At 38.9% G+C, this 20,058-nt stretch overlaps 1 protein-coding gene across 2 annotated transcripts in view; it reads left to right on the top strand.

Annotated features, from left to right (window-relative positions):
• Nucleotides 1-20,058, top strand: part of ITPR2 (inositol 1,4,5-trisphosphate receptor type 2) — a 524,186-nt gene that overhangs the window by 298,246 nt on the left and 205,882 nt on the right. For both annotated transcript variants that reach the window (XM_068561342.1, XM_068561340.1), the window contains one exon: nucleotides 4,769-4,877. In XM_068561342.1, the coding sequence (XP_068417443.1) occupies nucleotides 4,769-4,877 (109 nt within the window). The remainder of the gene's footprint in view (nucleotides 1-4,768; nucleotides 4,878-20,058) is intronic.

Genomic DNA, 20,058 nt, shown 5'->3' with positions numbered 1-20,058 from the left:
GGAAGGAAGGGGTAGTAGCATTTATAGAGGTCTTCCTATGTGCATTGTTATCCTGTGTGTGCTTACCTGTGGTATCTAATCTGCACAAATGCTCTGCGAGGTTGAGCCTCATTTTAGAGATGAGAAAGCTGAGGCCCAGGCATGCTTTGGGGAAAAGCTGTTAAGTCTCCACCCAGCACCTCCCAAGCTGCCTTGATGATCCTCATCTGTAGCTTTCTCATTTACGTATTTCTCTCAGCATTTTTGTGGTACTGTCAGGTCTATTAGAGTAGATGTGTTAATCGTAGCCTATTTTCATTTTAATGGTAAAGGAACAATTCTTAAGGAAATAAAAGCAGTTGTGAGAAAAAGTGTAAGTAGCTCCAGAAAGAAAAAAACAGATCTTAATGTTGAGGACCCTTCGCTGAGTGATTTGCACAAGTAATCCCATGTAGACTCAAGATGGCCAGTCAGAGGTGCATGGTCACCTTGGGGAGAGTAGCTGGATGGAGAGTCAGGAGAGGCTTCCAACCCTCTTGACCATTATCCATCACAGCCTATTCCTGTGCAGTTGAGGATACAACTGAAATGGTCTCAAAACCTCCGCTATTGACATACTGAGGCCGAAATTGAAGGTTGTGGAGACGCAAGAAGTATGTTCTTTCTTTTACCAGTTAAAGCTGGGATTCGGGGAGAGAAAACAAGGTATAGGGTGCAAAGAACTGACTGCAGGGGTCTTGTTGAAGAATAGGTGGGTTTCTATATTATGGCCAGAATCATGGATTCTTGGCTTTTGATCGCTATATCTTAAGGGCCCTGGGAAGAATGGGTTTGTCTGGACATTGGCCAGTCTTCTAATAAGAATTTTTGAATGAAGAGGTCCAGAGTGTCTGCAAAACTGATGATGGTGGAAGCCATTGGGAAAAAAAATTAAGTAGAGGTATTGCCTAGTATAAAAATAGGATCTTTGACAAATATACTTAACCTCCCATGAATAGGTATCAACGTACAGAATATAGGTTAAAAAGTGGGTAATAAGCCTGAGAATTTTAACTCCAGGATATTCATATGATACTGTAGCTATATCCCAGAGACTTGATAGTTTAGACAAGTGATTGGCAAACTCTGGCTCACAGGTCATTGATCATTTTTGCAAATAAAGTTTTGTTGAAACACAGCCACACACATTTATTTACATATTGTCATCTATGGCTGCTTTCATACTACTGTAGAAGAACCCACTAGTTGCCTAGTCTGCATGGCCTACAGAGCCTAAACTATTAATATTTACTGTTTGGCCCTTTAGAACAAGAGTTTGCTGATTGAGTGTCAAGAATTGGAGTGTCAATACAGTAGCTACTAACTATCCATGGCTACTTAAATGAAAGTTTAAATTAATTACAATAAAAATAAAATATTTAGTTCCTCAGTTACATTTGCCACATTTTAAGTGCTCAGTAGCCATATGTAGCTAGTGGCCAACAACTAAGGCAGCACAGATACAGGATATTTTAATTATCACAGAAAAAGTTCTGTTGGACAGCACTCGTCTAGAACTTAAAGATATAGGTCTATAAGAAGGTAATATAAAGTAACTCAGAATATCAAGAAAATATTGACCTGTGCTGAAGATGAAGCAAATCTGTTGCAATATTAGGTAAATTCAAAGGACACAAGCAGAGTGATATGATAATAGGAATATGTCCCAGGTCCTACACTCAGGTGGAAGAAGAGGACGTCACACATAGTGTAGTGGTTAGAGAAAAGATTTTTGTGCTGTTGTATGTGTGTGATTGTAGTATGGCCAGAGGCTCAGGGATATCTGTTTACTTACTCCTTCCTTAATTCTGGGAAGAACCAAGAGTTTTATTTGCAAAGATATCTATTAAAATTAGAGTCCAACTTCATTAATTGCTGTAGACCTTAAGTGGGCCTCCTGACTTCCTCAAATGAATTTAATTCCTGGAACTTGTTGAGTCAGATGGGTCTGCAGGAGAATGTGAGGGCTAAACCCCAGGAAAGGACCAGATTTCACATAGAGTAAGAGAGAAGAGAAGAGGTCATTGTTTATGGCGGCTGCTTATAGTTCATTCATATCAGCACTCACTCCTCTCTTATGAAGGAAGAAGCTCAATGTTTCCCGAACTGTGGTATGTGGCTTGTGGAGAAGAGGCAACTGTTAATTTTAAAAAATGAATTAGGAAAGAATACAAAATATCAGAGTGCATCTTATAGAGTAAAGGTAACTTTTGCATTAGTTTTACAAATACACTCACATACATGTATTTGCATGGTGGGTTCATAGAAAAAAGTATTTGAAAGTCACCTGATCTAACTCAACCAAACATTATATGATAGACAAATACCTGTGTAAATCCCAAGCAAGTGTTCATTCATTCCCACTGATATTTCAGATGGTTAGTGAATTAAATATTTTATCCAAAGAAAAGTTAAAGAAAATGGAAATAGCCTAAGAGAGAAAAAAAATCAAAAGAAATTTACAGTGTCCACCAAATGATTTTCATATCTTTAAAGACTATATCATGTGGGAAAAAAAGACTAAATAGCTGAAGTTTTAGAGAGGCAGGGTTTTTTTGTCTTGTCAGGAGAACTTTAGAACAATTATTGTGCCTGACCACGTGGACATGTAGCACCCTGCCCAGATGTAACATGTCTAAAAGGAAATCACTCTTCCTTCACAGTGTGAAATGGGTGTCATTTAAAAGTATCATTGTCGGGCTTCCCTGGTGGTGCAGTGGTTGAGAATCCGCCTGCCAATGCAGGGGACACGGGTTCGAGCCCTGGTCTGGGAGGATCCCACATGCCGCGGAGCAGCTGGGCCCGTGAGCCACAACTACTGCGCCTGCGTGTCTGGAGCCTGTGCTCCGCAACTAGAGAGGCCGCGATAGTGAGAGGCCCGCGCACCGCGAGGAAGAGTGGCCCCCGCTTGCCGCAACTAGAGAAAGCCCTCGCACAGAAACGAAGACCCAACACAGCCAAAAATAAATAAATAAATTTTAAAAAATTATTTAAAAATAAATAAATAAATAAAATAAAATAAAATAAAAGTATCATTGTCCATCTACTGACCCAACTCACCCATTTCAGGCATCTGTGGTCTCCCTTCCCTCTCTTCTTCCACTTTCTGTATGTCATCGTTTGCCAGGTCTTGGCTATTTTGTTTCAATATTGCTTCTGGTATCCTTACCCCATCACATGCCCTGTTCATCTCTTGCTTGTTCTCACTCTTCTATGCCCTTGTTCCCACCTCCATCTGACGTATCTTTGTCACAGGTAGGCAGGGTCATACAGGTCCTTTAACACAGTGGTTCCCTATTTTCTACAGAGTAGATTCCAGACTCTTTAGCATGATATTCTCAGTTCCTTCTTTTCAGACTGCACCTCTTAACACTCTCCTCTTCCATGTCTTTAAGTGTTAGCTGAAAGTTGGAGTACTTATTTCCTGGACGTGCCATCAGCTTTCTGCATCTGCCCTTTGTTCATTTCCTTTGCAAGGATGCCTCTTCTCTCCACTCTTCCCTGCCAGGTGAAATCTGTATAGTTAAGTGTTACCTTGTCACCGAAACCTTCTCTGATCAGCCCCAGCAGCTCCCCCAACAGAATGTAATTGTTTCTTTGTCCAGTTTATGGCATTTGCCACTGCCTCTGCTATAGCACTTACCATGTCACATAAGGGGCAGCTGTGTACAACCTAGTGTGTGTCAGGACTCTTCATCAGTGAACTGTCCTATCTCCACAAAGTGGTGCTTCAGAATTTTGGCTCTGAAGTCAGATGGTCCTGGGGTCTATTTCCAGATCCCACCACTGAACAATTGTGTAACCAGAGGCAAGTTACTTTATCTCTTTGGGCCTCTGTTTTCTCATTAGCAAAATTAGCCTGATAATAGAACCTATTACATTGGCTTGCTGTGAGGATGAATGGAGAAAATCCAGGGGAAGTCCTCATACTTCGCCCTGAGAGCTGATAAGCACTATTGGCCTTTATCTAGTGAAAGCTCATTTTTCCTCAGGGCTCTGTCCCTCAGGACTCCTGTTATGTCACTGAGATCAGATCATGCCATTATATTCTACATCGTTTTGTTTTTCTAGGAGGACACATCTCACAGGGTCGTTTTTAGAACCAGCTTTTTAACAACATGAGCTATATGTGCTAAGCTGTAAATTCGGATTCTGAACGTCTTGCTTGATTCTGAGTTTTTGGAGATGTTATAGAACTGTGATCTGCAAACTTTTCTCTTGACAGAGCACCAGTGCAGAAGTCACCACTGTAAAATCAGTTAGAGTCTTTGCCCAAATTATAGCAAAAATAGTAAATGGGTAGACTGTCTTGATGTTCCTTTTTTTTTTTTTTATTCTAATCACAAAAACTGCCTGTTTCTACCAAGCCCTAGCAGTGAAAAATAGCAATTCTTATTAATGGAAACTGGAAAGCAGCCCATTAATGCTAAGGTTCCAAAGTTGTGTACTGCTACTGTACTATACAGTTACTGTTATATAGTACATAGAAAATAATATAGTATGACATAATATAATAAAATGTAATATACTGCAAATATTCGTGTGCACTGGGATAAACTGACTATAAAACAAAGGTTTTATAATACAAAGTTTATAAGCTGGAGTATAATTTTAAAACTTCAACAACATGTATCTGGTTTGCTTTATACTCTCAAATAATAGTGTGATTTTTTTTCCTCTAGTATATGATGTTAGTATATAACTTGAAGAGAAACCACTGTCCTATTAAAGTTTAATGTTTCCTTTTAAGGTTGATTAATCATACAAAGAAACTGATGGAGAAAGAAGAAAAATTGTGCATTAAAATTCTTCAAACTTTACGAGAAATGCTAGAGAAGAAAGACAGCTTTGTGGAAGAGGTATTTAAAATTTTTTCTTAGTATTTGAAAATAAAATAGAATTTCTAGAATATTATAATGAATGAATTACAATAGGCTATTATATAATTCCTTGCATTACGTATTAATGGTGTTGTATACTTAGATGAATTAGATAATTTGAGTTTTTATGCTGTTCAACTCTCATGTCTGCTTTGATTTGAGAAGGAACTAAGATTAGAATGACCCAAGTATTTGGTTTATTTTTTATTATATTTTATCTTGATTATGTATATTTTTCTCATATAACATCAACAGACCAAGTAAATTTTTTTAACAATGAGCAACTGAGATGCGTTATTAAGATTCTGTATAAAGTTCTGCTGCGTATTGAAATGGTCTGTGCATTTTGGAATATGTTGATTTTTCATTGTAAATATATGTTCATGTCATTTTCTATAATATTATGCCAAGTATTATAAAATAATACTTTTTTAAATAAATGCAACTGTAAGTTTCTATTCTTAACTGTAGTAATGTAAGTATTGCACAGATGACTTTTCAGGGAATATCAATTTATAGATAATAATTGTCAGTCTGTTATTAAAAATGACAGCTCAGTTGCTCATTAAGAGATAGCTAGCAGCATGTTTAATACCCAAGGTGATACACTTAAATATAAAATATATATCTAGTGTAGGTTTTTTTAGCTAGCTACCTTTACCCTTTACTTTTATGCTAGGTATCAAACATAATTTGTACCATGCTCCTTAATAATTTTTTGGTCTGTTTCTGTAAATACTAATCATCTGCTGTGTTTAAAATTGGAAGGATTTTATTTTTATTTATTCATTTATGTATATGCTATCTAATTCCAAAAAGATTGTAGTGGTAGGGTTTTTTTTAAAGTATTCTTGTAGAAAAGAAATACAGTGGAATCTTGGATGTTAATAGAAGGGGCATAGCTTCAAAATACAGCATCTGAATCAGATGTTTCTTCAGTAATCAAAATGACTTCAGCTTTGTGTTAGTTCATTTAATCTATATTTGAGAAACATCAAAACACAGGTGAGGTGGTCAGTGCAGTTTTAGCAAATGTTTCTGTGACATAGGACTCAAGAAATATGCTTATAAGTTTGAGAATATGGTATCCTTTTAAAAAAATGGTACATAGAGTTCCTTCAGACTTTTTGTTGTTTTTCTTTGGTTCCTCAAAATATTGCTGTAGATTGTTTGATTTTGGCTGACATACTAGATCCTAAAGGTAGAAAAATGGGATCATATGAATTTTTGACAGAAGAGTGAGGTTTATGATAACAGTAACTTGTGCTTAACAAGAGATACATAATAAGCCTTCCAATTTTATATAATAGATTATTATTGAATTTCTCTAAAGGAAAATAGGGAAGAAATCAAGTAAAATTTTACTCTGACTAGTCAAGAGTATTTCAGCAAATCTCCCAAACCACCCTAAAATAAATCACGCTGGCAACTGTTTCTCCTTTCCATTCCCAGGGCTGTCACTAGTTCAGGCTTTCATTTCCTCTTGTCTGGAAAACTCCAATAGCCCAGCTCCCTGAGACCTCCTGAAGGGAAGCAGGGCTGCTGTTTTCATAACTCCGAGGACACCATTCCCATCACGCATAATATGCATGGCACCCTTAGGACACGGTCCTCAGGGAAAGGGTCAGACGAGAAAGGCTATTTGGGCTCATTCACTCAGTCAGCTCACATACACTGTGAGCAACTATTAAGTGCCGCTTCTTGTGCCTGGGCAGTGGGGAGAAGGTGACGAATGGCACAGCTTGCTAAGGGCCACCACGGGGTACATTTCACATGCTAGTGGACTCCTGTCGCAATCTGCAGAGATCACGAGAGCCTTTCAGGAACCTTCAGGGGCTCTGCACTGCCTTGGTGTTCCAGGCTCTCCATGGTGCCCCCTATGCTTCCCCCCAGCCTTCCTCATCCATTAGCCTCTAGAAATCTGTGCCACTCAGTGTACCTGCAGTGTCCCTCAGGCTCTCCCTGCACTGAGCCTTGCTACATCCAGAATCAGGATTGTTAAAATCCAAACAAGCCTCAATATCCCTAGTGTTATCTTTGTGAAGGAGCAAATGAGGAGTACTTATCAATTGTTTTTGCCAAAGGTGACTACTTTCTCAATAGAATTAGCAAAATACTTTGTACCTCTCTTTTAAGACACTGTACCTGGGTGTTTTAGTTCAAGTTCCTTGTTTTATAGATGATGTCAGTGAGACCAGAGAGGTTATGTGATTTGCTCAAGGTCACACGGCAGTGTCAGAACCAGGGCTTAAATTGGAACTCCTTCCTCTCTGCCTAATCTTATTTATTAGATCACAGCCAACTTTTACGAATGGTGTATATCACTATTAAGAAAGGTTAATATATTTTGTCCAGCATGTTTTGGGGTCCAGATTTTGAGTCATAGTCAGGCAGAACATAGCAGAATATAATATCCAAAATAGATAAAGGTTTAGAAAACCTCTAAGAAAATATTAAAGAATATGGAAGTGTAGTCATTAACTTAGAAAGAAAAACCTGAAAGAGACTTATAAGTATCATATCTTAATTTCCATGTTTACTAAAGACAGAGTAAGAAAAAAATTTTTAGCTGAAAGAATTCTACATCTTAGACAACTTTTTCATTCTAAATGTTTTAGAATGAGAAGCATTCCTACTAGTGGAAGGAGAAGACTTTTTTCCCCCCAAGAAATTTTTAAAAAAAGCATATTAGATCCAGAATGATTCAAATACCTATGCTGGGAAAGAGACAGGCCTGGACGATCTCTACATGTTGTCAGTTGGCCCGTCTTATACAGCTGGTGTTCCATTATCCGTGCCAGTGGAGGGGACCTAAAGGACTCGCCAGTCTGGGGGAAATGGGCTTGGGAAACAGATTCAGAAACTGGCCAAAGCTATTATTTTACAACTTATCGTGTATTCTCAGAAAAAAATTGTGAATATCAGTCCTGGGATAACAGGTGGTTGTGTTTTCATGATCATATTAGTTTCCTATTTATCAAAAAGTTAGTGGTTTACAACCCGCATGTTTATTATCTTATGGTTTTAGAGGTTGAAGTTTAAAATCAAGGTGTCGATTGCGTTCTCTCTGGAGACTCTAGGAGAAAATTCGTTTCTTTGCCTTTTTTAGCTTCTAGAGGCCTCCTGTGCTCCTTGGCTCATGGCTTCTCCCTCCATCTTCAAAGCCAGCAGCAGTTGTATCTTCAACCCCCACTCCCCCCGCCCTCTCTCTCTCTCTCACACGCACACACACACAGACTCCATTGTCACATCCCCTTCTCTGACTCTGACCCTCCTGCCTCCCTTGTATGAGGACACTTGTGATACATTGGAACCACCTAGATAATTCAGTATAATCTCCCCATCGAAAGATCCTTAACTGAATCACATCTGCAAAATTCACTTGCTATATGTAAGGTAACATTCTCAGGTTCTGGTTGGTTAGGGCATAGACATCTTCGGGGAGGGCTATTATCCAGTCTATCACAATGATCCTTTTACTGACACTGAGAAATGGCATGTAGAATGTAGATGGAGAGCTTACCTGTGGCTGATTAAAATGTAGGGCAGTTTACATGTGAATGAATATGACAAAAAATGCTTTGAATGTATAGCACTTTGCTGTTTTCAAAGTATTTTAAAATATTTTGCTACCTTTCAACAGTTCTAGGAAGTATATAGAGCAGGCAGTGTTATCTCCAGGTTTGTAATGTGGGAGGGACTCAGAGAATTGAATTGCATTGTCACATACATTACCTAATACCTGGTTGTCTAACGCTTAATCAACTGGATTTCTTCTGTCTGTGTATCGAAGCATTCCCAAGAGATCTCTCAGAATTAAAACAGAAAACTCACACCAGGGTTTTTCACACAAGCTATCCAAATACTACATTTGAGACTTCACTTATTTAAATTTAAAATCTTACCTTAAAAGAAAATCTCCATTTTCATTTTTGTTTATTTGGTCTCTGATACTGGAAGGTGTGTGTGTGTGTGTGTGTGTGTGTGTGTGTGTGTCTGTGTGTCTGTGTATAGCTGGTGAAAATTTAAAAATAGAGCAATGAAGCAAATTTGCTTCATGGTTGAAACAGATGTTGAAATCTGTGACTTTGAGACCTAGTTTTCTGATTTTGTTAGCTTCTATGTATGATATATTAAGGAAAATCATCATGTAACTACGTTTTATCTGGCATTTAGTCTACCTTAAAAACATTTACCATTTGTAATCCCTTTGATTACAATTCCTAAATTAATTTTACCTAATATTCTTCCTTGCTTTCGTGTTCCTTTGCCCAAAAGGATGAGAGAGAAGATGTGGGTGGCAATATCTTGAAGATTCCAAAGAATAGTATAAGTAAATGAAAATTGAATTTTCTGTTAGGCATGCCTGTGTGAAATCCAGTGATCACCTCTGTACCGTTTGTTATAAGTTACAGTACTTATTTTTATTGAAGGTTAAAACGTGAAAATTGTATATTGAAAGTCCCGAAGGGGGAAAGTTAGCTAAGTTTTATAAAAATTTTATAAAGTTTTGTTTGTTGAGGTGATTCCGGTAGAAAAGCAAAAAGTTACAAAGGATATATATAACTCTACCTTGGACGCTCAGTGTTCCTTTGGGATGGGTTCTGTTTGACAGGCTCCTTTAAGGTAACAACAGCAGGCATGTTTATTTGCACTTAAAAAAAATATGTGTGTTGGAAAATGTGGTCAGGGAAAGAGAAGAGAAGGAATGTTTTTTAAAATGGCTTCAAGGCAGTATGATTTCTCATGTTCTCCATCCTCAGCGCCATGCTGTTCTACACTTATTTCTGTGACTCTCGGCCACAAAATAGAAAGACCTGGTAGGATGTGTGTGCTGCTCAACAGTGTGGCTTAATTATAGCATCACACCTTAGGTTTGTGTACTTCGAGGTATTTTAGGTCCAGGTGTGAGTGAGGGTTCCCCTGAGGTGGTCAGGAGATAGAAGGAGCTGGGTGGATTGGATAGAGGTGGGCTGATGGGAGGTGGAGCAGGAAATAGGAAGGACTGTGTTCAATGGATTGGTTTGGTTTTAAGGATTTTTTTTTTTTTTTGGTCGATTTTCTTCACCTTATACTCTTCAGTATATAATTCTATTAAGATTTATAGAGCATTACAAACTATTCCCTCTCCTAAAAAGGGAGAAACATATAAATCATAAATAGTAAAGATGTCTATAAGATCTGATCCTGAATATATAAGATTCATAGTTTCTGTACTGTAGAATTGGAAAAGGTAATGAGTACTGAAAATATTCCCTGGTAGCCTGTGGAACTGGTGCTTTACGGTCTCTTTCCTTACATTGCAGTCAAAGAAGTTGACCTATTTAGAATGCCAATCTTAATTTCCCCTGTGAATATATTCCTGTCTACTCGTAAGTTACACTGACAATACATGCAATCTACAGGAGGACAAAGATGTTTAGTCAAGTTCAGTATTCTTAAAATGTTCAGGTTTGAAGTGCCATAAATCCTTGGAATATTATTGCAAAGGGATCTAGAAATCACCTCTACTCTCGTGTAGTTTTATGCTCTGGTTTTTATAAAGTAATGATAGCTAGCATTTATTGGGAGCTTCCTGAAAATCAGATACTCTTCCTGATCCTTTATATTATTTAATCTTTAACTCTTTGTCATAGGTAGTATTGTAGCTCTCTTTTACTGATGAAGAAACTGAGGTATAGAGTTTAAGGTCACACATCTAGTAGGTGAAGAGAGCTGGTATCCCACCCAAACATTTTGGCTCCTGAGGTCTTAACTAGCACGTTAGAGCCAAACAGATGATACGACTTACAATCACAGCTCTTCTGTTTTCTCAGATATTCAATTAAATAAAATGAAAAGTTCTTTAGTTTTGTTCTTGATAAAATTTGTCTGCATCAGTACTGGAAAACATAAGCCATTTATTCAGTGAGCTGCTAAGGAAAGGCTTGAAGATTTTAGACTGAGCTGTTAGGGAACAACATGATGCAAGAGCTGTGCAGATTTTTAAGATTTATTTTTACAGACCTACAGATCAATATCTGAGCTCCCCAAGACCCATCCTGTGATCATGGTCTGAGTTGCTAGTAGCCTGAATATTATATATAAAAGTTCTAAACAATGCTTTATAAGATGACATGGTAGATAGCCCCTTGTGGAAATGTGGCATTCAGCAAACAGCATAGCATCTGATTGAGAGCTGTGATCTTTATGAATGCCCAGGTGGCATAGGTGATATTTACACATTGAGTAATGCTGGCAGACAGAGGCTTCTTGATTTGAAAGTTAGTATGTGGATTGATATGGAATAAAGATCTTTAAGAAATGATGCCTTGAGTTATTTTTAAGATATCTTCCATCTTTTAACTCAAAAATTTACTGTCAGCTGAGTTAACTAGATTTTATTTTTTTCCTCAGCAGGAAAGAAATCACTGTAGTTACTCTTTTATTTCTGATTTTGAGGAGCAGCAAAAAGAATGTCAGATATGTACCAAGGAACTTAACTCCTTCATCAAATATGCAGACTTCTCAGTCCGGACAGTAATCACATTGTTGCAAATTTGTAAATTGTATCAAGCTCCTCTTATTGTAAGAGTCTGTGCAGAATCATTCACCTTCTATGCATATACTCATTTCACTTTTTAGGAGGCAGATAAACAGATTTAAATAGAATTGTTGTACAGAGTGCACTGTAGCTTAAGAATTTGATAATAACTGTTTTGCTAAGGGAAAATAAATTTCAGTTTTAGCATCAGCTGCATTTTGTAGAATTGTTAAAAAAATACATTTTAGAGGTGAGTACAGTTTTTCCCCTATGTTCTAAAGTTTTTATTTTTAAACTAGATACAATAACTGCTGTACTTTTGTGCTACCATTGCTGTATTGTGAATGTGTGACTGTGTGCGAGTATGTGTGTATTGTGTTTTAACTAGGTAACAAAATGGTTGGAAATATGAAATTATGTTGATGTCTCCTTACAGTAAGAGATCTGTTTTAGAAATATAATTGGTATACTCTTCCACTTTGGAATTTTTATTTTATATTTTTATCTGGGCAAAAAGACTTTGATCATTCAGATGGGCACAAAGGAAATAATTACGTTTAGAAATTTACTCTTTAGTTGCTGAGCTGGCTTGATCGCTTGTTAGGCCATCAAAGTGATACGTTTATCAGATTTATTAAAGTCATTGTAACCTCATTATTACAAAAATTATAAAGTTCTTAATTACATCTTGCCTTTACTCTCCCACTTAAAAATCTGGCATAATAACATCACTGCCCCAATGATTTTTTGAGATATGCTTTGATTCTGTAGAGATCAGTGACTAAAAGATCATGTTGAAAATATTATGAATACTCAAAAATTAGCCAACTATTTATTGCCTCCAGTAAGACACTTGGTAGTTAATGATTGTAGGTGAAAAATGGTATTGTGATTAAAAATTAAACATGGATAATATAAAAAGTAAAAAAAAGTGTAAGAAAAGAAAAAAACTAAAAGAAAAAACACTAAAATTAATATATTACTAAACTATCGTGTTAATTATTTCTACCTAAATCTAACCTAAACTCTTTTTCAGGATGCATTCATGATTAGTTTCTTTTAACTCCATATTATTCTAGTTTGTAATCATTTCAGCACTTATAAAATCATCTCTGTCTTGTTAGTACACTAACAAGACCTTTTATTATCCTGCCTTCTGAAGGATTTCTTTGGTGTGTGTTGTTATTTTAAATAAATTAGAAACTCCTTGAGGATGGGTCTGATACATACGATGAAGAAATGCACAGAAGGCCTTTCAGAGCTGAGATTCTGTAAAGGTCTGGTTCTGTATTTCTCTCCAGTCCCACTCCACACGCCATAAGTGTCGTACTATTGAGGGCAGAGACGGGCAATCTTATTCGCTGCAGTGTTCCCCATGGCTGGCACTGTGCCCTGCACACAATCATTGCTCAATAAGTGTTTGTGGACTGACTTATTTACACATAGTAGCAATAAATGTTAGCGACTGTCTGCTAGTACAGCACATGGCCCTTCACTAGTCATATCCAAGAAGTGGGTTCTAGAAGTATCACTTCAGTTCTACTTTGCATCTCTTTGTAACCCAGGACATGGTAGGTTTCTTGGTACTTGGCACACCTGCAGAGTTGGGCCAGCTGCAGGGAGAGCTACATACAGCTTTGAGCACTGGTGAAGGGGATTATCTTGCAGCAAATGCTTTGTCTGATGGGCTGTGTAGTCTTTGCTTGCTCTCTGGCTTGGAAGGGAAAGAGAAGTGGGGAATCCCCAGACATAGTAACGTGGGTGCTCAGCTCAGGGAAGCTGCGGCAAAGGCAGGATGACTGGATCTGGAGGCAAGCAAATGGGAGGAAGGTTCCGGCCACTGGGCTTCTCTCCCAGGAAGGGCCCCGCTCCCCGAGAAGGGACTGGGAAGAACAAGCAAGGAACTTAGGCCACACAAGAAGGGGGAAGAGCCCACTGTGAAGCCAGGAGAACCTGAGAGCAACTGGGGCTCTGGAGAGCCCCTGCTGAACTGGTCACTGAGTTTGTCAGGTTAGCTAGTATAAGTAGCTGTAGAGACCACTAACTGTTGATCTCAAGCAGCACTAGGCTGTCCTGCCACGGGGCAAAATTGGTGTTTGGAACTGTTCTGCTGTTACCGCCGTAACGAGGAAGAGGGATGTAAAGGCTTGAAGCAGATCGGGCCGGAGACATTTTACTTTTTCTGTCTGATACCTTCATCTCTGGACTACTATTTGAACAGGTCCTCACAGAGGAGACACCCGACCTAGTACATGAGGCACTAAAACCACATTATTGTCCTTGCTGTTATTTAACTATTGTTGATTGTGTATCTCTAAAGAAGCCATTTGCAAAGTAACAATGTGTCTGTGGGCATTTGGAGCCTCACAATAACTCCCTGAGGTAGGAAAATATTTTTTAATCTCCATTTTATAGATAAGAAAACTGAGGCCCAGAGTGTGGAATGATCTGGTAACAATCATATGATTCATAAGTGGCAGAGCTAGGGATGAATCAAGGTGTTCTGATTCTACTCTGTATATGATCTACTCTGTAAATGATCATTTAAATTTGATTTCACCTTGTGAAACCACCTCTTTCAGACTTTCAGTTCTTTTACTACCTCTAGAAACCTGAAGGTTCAAACAATCTTGAAAAAAAAATTTAAAAAGCAAATGTATTCTCATTCTTTTTTAGGTACATACTCTAAATAATAGCAATAGCTACAACTTCTGTGGTGTTTACTATATAGTAAAAGCCAGGTGCTTGTATAAATGCTTTACAGTGTTAATTCATTTAACCTCCGTAACAACACACTGAGGAAACTGCAGCACAGAAAGGTTACGGAACTTGTCCGAGGTCACACAGCAAAAAAATGGTGGAGCTAGGGTGAAAACTCAGGCCTTCTGGCTCCAGAGCCCATGTTTGCAATCACTGCGGGAGGCTGCCTTGCATTCTAGTCTGGTATCAACTTACAAAGCCACAAGAACGTCACTCACAGCTGTCAGAGGAAAACTATTTTCTTGTTTCAAGTAACACAAACAACCTTAAGATATTTCTTCTTGTGTTTAATGATTTTGAACAGCTACCATTTGCTGATTTCTTCAGGGTAGGCTCGGTTTTTGCACATTCCATCTGGTACTTGAAACTCTCAAGCATTTTTGGATAAATCTTGGTTCCTTACACCAGAACAGCATACAACATTTTGAATGTTTGCAGATTGCTCAGTGCGATGTTAGGTTTATCTTTTCTCAGTTGTTCTTAGCCTTTGGCTGAGTTTTTAATTAAAACTCAAATTACAGACTAGACTAGTTCTGCAGCCACGGAGTAGGGAAAACAGACATGATGTGTTAATGAACACATCCTGGCAGCTTGGTTTAATGAGCTGGTGGCACAAAAAAATCTAAGTGAGGGCATGTGACAGTTAAAATCTAATCGAATGCTTGTAATTAATATCAGATAGATGGGATAATATTGATGATTCTAACTCAGAGACATGTACTTGTAAATTTCCATCCCAGGTATTGAGTCAATTTCCCTTTCTCTCAAAATGCCAGAGTATGTTCATATGGTAACCAGAGATGTGCTTGCCAGAAGGTATGTGGTAACCAGCAGTAATCTCACACTTGGGCGTACCTTTGAGAAGGATGCTTTCTTGAGGCTTCTCATCATCTTCCACCACGGTGCATGCAGTCATTTATTCATTCAGCAAATGGGCTGCACCATATGTAGAGTCGGCTGAGATTCCCTGTCCCCTTGGCAGAGTTAGGTAAGACCTCGGGCTGTTGGCCAATTGCCCACTCTCTGGAAAGAGACCCGTCAATTCCATACGCTTTTGCCATTCAGGGCACAAAGTGTAAACACTAAGCCCTTCCTCCGGTCCTGGTCCCGCTGCTGTCTCCATGGCATTGCCCATCTTCTTGCCCTGACCTTGCTATTTCTCTCCTCCTCTGTCTCCCGGGCTCTTCCTCTCCACTCTGTCCCTCTCGGGAGGTGCTCCTATGTCATTATCTTCTCCTCTATGTGTTCCCTCCACCTTCTTTTTTTAAATTTATTTATTTATTTATTGACGTATAGTTGATTTACAATGTTGTGTTAATTTCTGCTGTTCAGCAAAGTGATTCTGTTATATATATATATATATATATATATATATATATACACACATACATACATTCTATTTTATATTCTTTTCCATTATGATTTATCCCAGGATATTGAATACGGTTCCCTGTGCTATACAGTAGGACCTTGCTGTTTACCCATTCTTTATATCATAGTTTGCATCTGCTAACCCCAAACTCCCAGTCCGTCCCCCACTTTCGTACTTTAAATGAAGAGTCACTCTCCCTGAGGCCGCCCCTCTTTGTCAGCAGCTCTGTGGATTAGAGCTTTTCTCTCACACCCACTGTGTGAAGAGGCTTTGTCTTCTTGCTCTTTCTCCTGGGTGCTTCTAGACCACTTCCTCTGCTGTCTTTTACAATCTGAGGCCCTCTGACGCGATCACCCTGGCTCTGCCGGCATTCCAGTCCCTCCCTCTCGGCGCTCTGAGACTTTGGAACCTGGCTCCCCTTCTGTGTCCCCACCCCCAGACCTGCCATCACTGGGGCAGCTTCAGTCCACATGGGCCGTGCATCCAGCACTCCGGCCTCTCAGGCCCTTGACCCCTGCATTTGCCCTGACCTTCTCCCCTCCACACCCATCACTGACTTCTTTGGCAACATTTTGGAAGTTTTTATCACCAGGAACCGCTTCTTCCCCACAATAATGAGTTCAGACATCCTGTTGGCTGCCCTTTGCTCTTTCCCATTCAGCTTGCTTATTTAACTACACCCATTATGACTGTCCTTTGACCTAATCAGAACCACTGACCCCTCTAATTTCCCAGTTGTCCAGCTTGCTCCCTTCCTCTGCCTGTTAACCCAAGATTTCATAGTCACAAGCCCAACTGTTGAGCAGCTGTTTAAGGCGGGCCACTAACAAGCAGTCCTCACAGAACAGCATGGAAGACTGGAGAGTGGTTCCCCATGAGAGAATTGGAGTACTGTTGCCAAAAGGTAGGGGAAGGGTGCCAGGAAGGCCAAAACAACCGATGACCACTCCAGTTTCTTCTGCAATCTCTGCTTCTTGACAGATTGAGTAATTTCAATTATTTAAGTTGTTTGGCTGATTTTCTGTTCATGCTCCACCTAACTGTATATGCCACGTCTTTCCAAATGAAACCAGAATTCTTGGCGCAAAGTTCCCTGACAGAAAAGCTTCTACTTCACTATATACACAGGCACTCTGTGTTCTCCAGAATTGAAATGGCTGAGGATATCTTTTCTCAGGCTGAGAAAACGTATGGGCAAGAGTTTGCTACTTCTTGTAGTCTGTAGCCTTTTGACAAGACATCTGCTGTAACATTTTTTGCTCTTGGATCATAGACTGTTGTTTGCCAATTGTTTTCGTAAATATTAGTCTTTGAAATCTTGACTGACATCTAAGTTGTTCTTTTTGGATTCTTTTCTTCTTTATATGCACCATCTTTAAATAATTGTGTCACTATATAACAACAAAAAAAAGGTTTTTCTTATGAAAAATTCCTACTTTAAAATCAAGGGCTAAAAGTTCTAATTCAGTAACTTATATGCTTTTTTATTTTTACATTTGAATTCTCCCTCCTTTTCCTTGACTTAACTAAATGTATTGCCATTGGAATAACGCTTCCGCATTAGTTTTGCGAAAAGTAGCCTTTCACTTCAGCCCTTGAAAGCCCCTCAGGAAGACGTTGAAACTCAAATCCCCCATGCATTTGACTGAGTCCCAAGGTTGGTAACTACACCTTCTTTGTCTGAAACTATGAACTTGAGAACCAGATCATGCTTTTGAACTGGGCTACAAATAGCCTATTCAAGATGTTCACTAATGGTCTTAATTTCTAATCATACCTTTGCATGAGAAGATAATTGACAAGGCTGTGATGGAAGATACAGTGAGCACAACTGCCACCCTAGGGCCTTATCTAATGACTGTTGATAAAGTTTTCCAGGACCTGGGTGGCCTCTACCATGCTCTAGGTAACAAGTGGAAAGCAGTGTGCATGCTTCATGCAGCTTTTAGGCTCATTTTTATTACGCATGATAGTTCCTGATGTATTGTACTGTTAACTCTGGGGATCAGTAATTCAGTCCACTTTAAGTTGTTTCATTTATTCCTCAATTAATAAAACATTTTTAAAAATTTTATTGGAGTATAGTTGATTTACAATGTTGTATTAATTTCTGCTGTACAGCAAAGTGATTCAGTTTTATATATATATATATATATATATATATTCTTTTTCATATTCTTTTCCATTATGGTTTATCACAGGATATTGAATATAGTTCCCTGTGTTATACAGTAGGACCTTGTTGTTTATCCATTCTCTATATAATAGTTTGCATCTGCTAACCCCAAACTCCCACTCCATCCCTCCCCTACCTACCTCCCCTCCCCCTTGGCAACCACAAGTCTGTCCTCAAGTATGTCTGTGAGTTTGTTTCTGTTTCGTAGATACGTTCATTTGTGTCATATTTTAGATTCCATATATAAGTGATATCATATGACATTTGTCTTTCTCTTTCTGACTTACTTCACTTAGTATGATAATCTCTGGGTCCATCCATGTTGCTGCAAATGGCATCATTGCATTCTTTTTTTATGGCTGAGTAGAATTCCATTGTATTGGGTTGGCCAAAAAGTTCATTCGGGTTTTTCGTAAGCTGTTACGGAAAAACTCGAGCGAACTTCTTGGCCAACCTAATATGTATGTACCACATCTTCTTTATCCATTCATCTGTCAAGGGACATTTAGGTTGTTTTCATGTCTTAGCTATTGTGAACAGTGTTGCTATGAGCATTGGGGTGCATGTATCTTTTCGAATTATAGTTTTCTCCAGATATATGCCCAGGAGTGGGATTGCTGGATCATATGGCAACTCTATTTTTAGTTTTTTGAGGAGCCTCCATACTGAATAAAACATTTTATAATCATAAGAATGAAAAGCCTCCATACAGATACCTGATCTTAAGGCTTATTAGCAAAGAGTTATCTGTGTGTTAAGCCAGTATGCCAAACACAGCAAGAGACTTATTTTAAGGGGAACCTATTTGTTCACAGTGCCGTGGGATCTTCTCTTCCTTAGTAAACTACCTGTTCAACATTGAATTTAATCTGTTTTTTAAAATAGCTTGCAAGATCTCATTACAAGATCTTGAGAAGGATACTGAATTCTCAGGTTTTCATAAGAGTATTTCTTTTTCTCATTTTTTAAGCCAGGATACTCTATTATTAAAGCAGAGTTAATAAATTGGAAAATATAGTAACTCACTGATGTGCGATGAAATTATTTCTTCAGCTCTATCTAGAATCATGTAAAAATTAGAGTAGAAGAGATTTTTACATTTTGCAGTCCTAAGGGGTGTGTCAGGGTCTGGGAATGTATCTCACAGTTGAGATCAAGCACAGTTCCCTCTGAGGTCTGTTGGCAAGAGTCAGCTCTCCTCGACCTCTGAAGTTTCCTGAAAGTAAAACGAGATTCACACGGTTGCATGCCATCCTGCTGATTCTTGCCAGGGATACTTTCTGGAAAGAGCATACTGAATATGTCTGCTGTGCCTGTATTTTAGGGAGAAAAGAAAATCTCACACAACTTGGGACCTATTCCAGGCCCGGGCAGGAGGTTGAGGAGTAGATGAAGGGCCTGCCCCAGGGAGGCCTCTGCCGCGGCGGCCAGTGGCTCCACGCAGCTGAGGGATGGGTGTTGAGCGGTGTTCCTCTGTGTCAGGGATTAGGCACCAGAGAGGGGATTATTTGGAGAAAAGCCTGGCCTCACTTGTACCGTTTTAGTCAGATAACCACACCTCCTGAGACCGTGCCACCAGCTGCATTATACTCTGTGGTAAAATACTAAGGATTGACACGATACCACCTGCATTAGTTTTCTTGGGCTGTCATAACAAAGTACCACAGACTGGTAAACAACAGAAATTAATTTTTTCAGAGTTCTGGACGCGAGATGTCCAGAGATCGCGGTGTTGGGGAAGTTGTTTCTTTCTGAGGACTGTGAGGGAAAGGTCTCTTCCAGACCTCTCTCTTTGCTTGTAGATGACCGTCTTCTCCCTCACGTCTTTACATGGCCTTCCGTCTGTACACGTGTCATGTTCCAAATCTCCTCTTCATATAAAAGATACCAGTCATATTGGATTAGGGCCCACCCTAGCGACCTTGTTTTAATTCACTCACCTTTTTAAAGCCCGAACCTCCAAGTATGGTCCTATTCTAAGGTAATGGGAGTTAGGACTCCAACTATGAACTTTTGGGTGACGTGATCAGCCTGTATTACCACCTCGGACTTTGCTCATAGATAAGATGTGTATAAACGTTTTCTGTGTACGCTTCTCTTTTGCTCATTTGGTCGAGGGCAGCCAGAATGGACTGAGCAGATTGCTGGCATCTACAAGCAGAGATTTAGGAAGTTATTTTTAAACATTATTTAAATCAGTCGAAACCAACAAAGAAACATAGAAAAAGGATTTTGCTTTCCTCTTGTTTCATATCTTGGGTTAATGTTGAAAGAAAACCATTGATTGGCATAAAAATGCCAGTGATGCTGGGAAGTACGTGGATAGATG

Source organism: Eschrichtius robustus, chromosome 13, assembly GCF_028021215.1.
Source record: "Eschrichtius robustus isolate mEscRob2 chromosome 13, mEscRob2.pri, whole genome shotgun sequence".
Lineage (NCBI taxonomy): Eukaryota > Metazoa > Chordata > Mammalia > Artiodactyla > Eschrichtiidae > Eschrichtius > Eschrichtius robustus.
The sequence above is the reverse complement of the archived record's forward strand: the minus strand, read 5'-3'. Positions and strand labels throughout refer to the sequence as shown.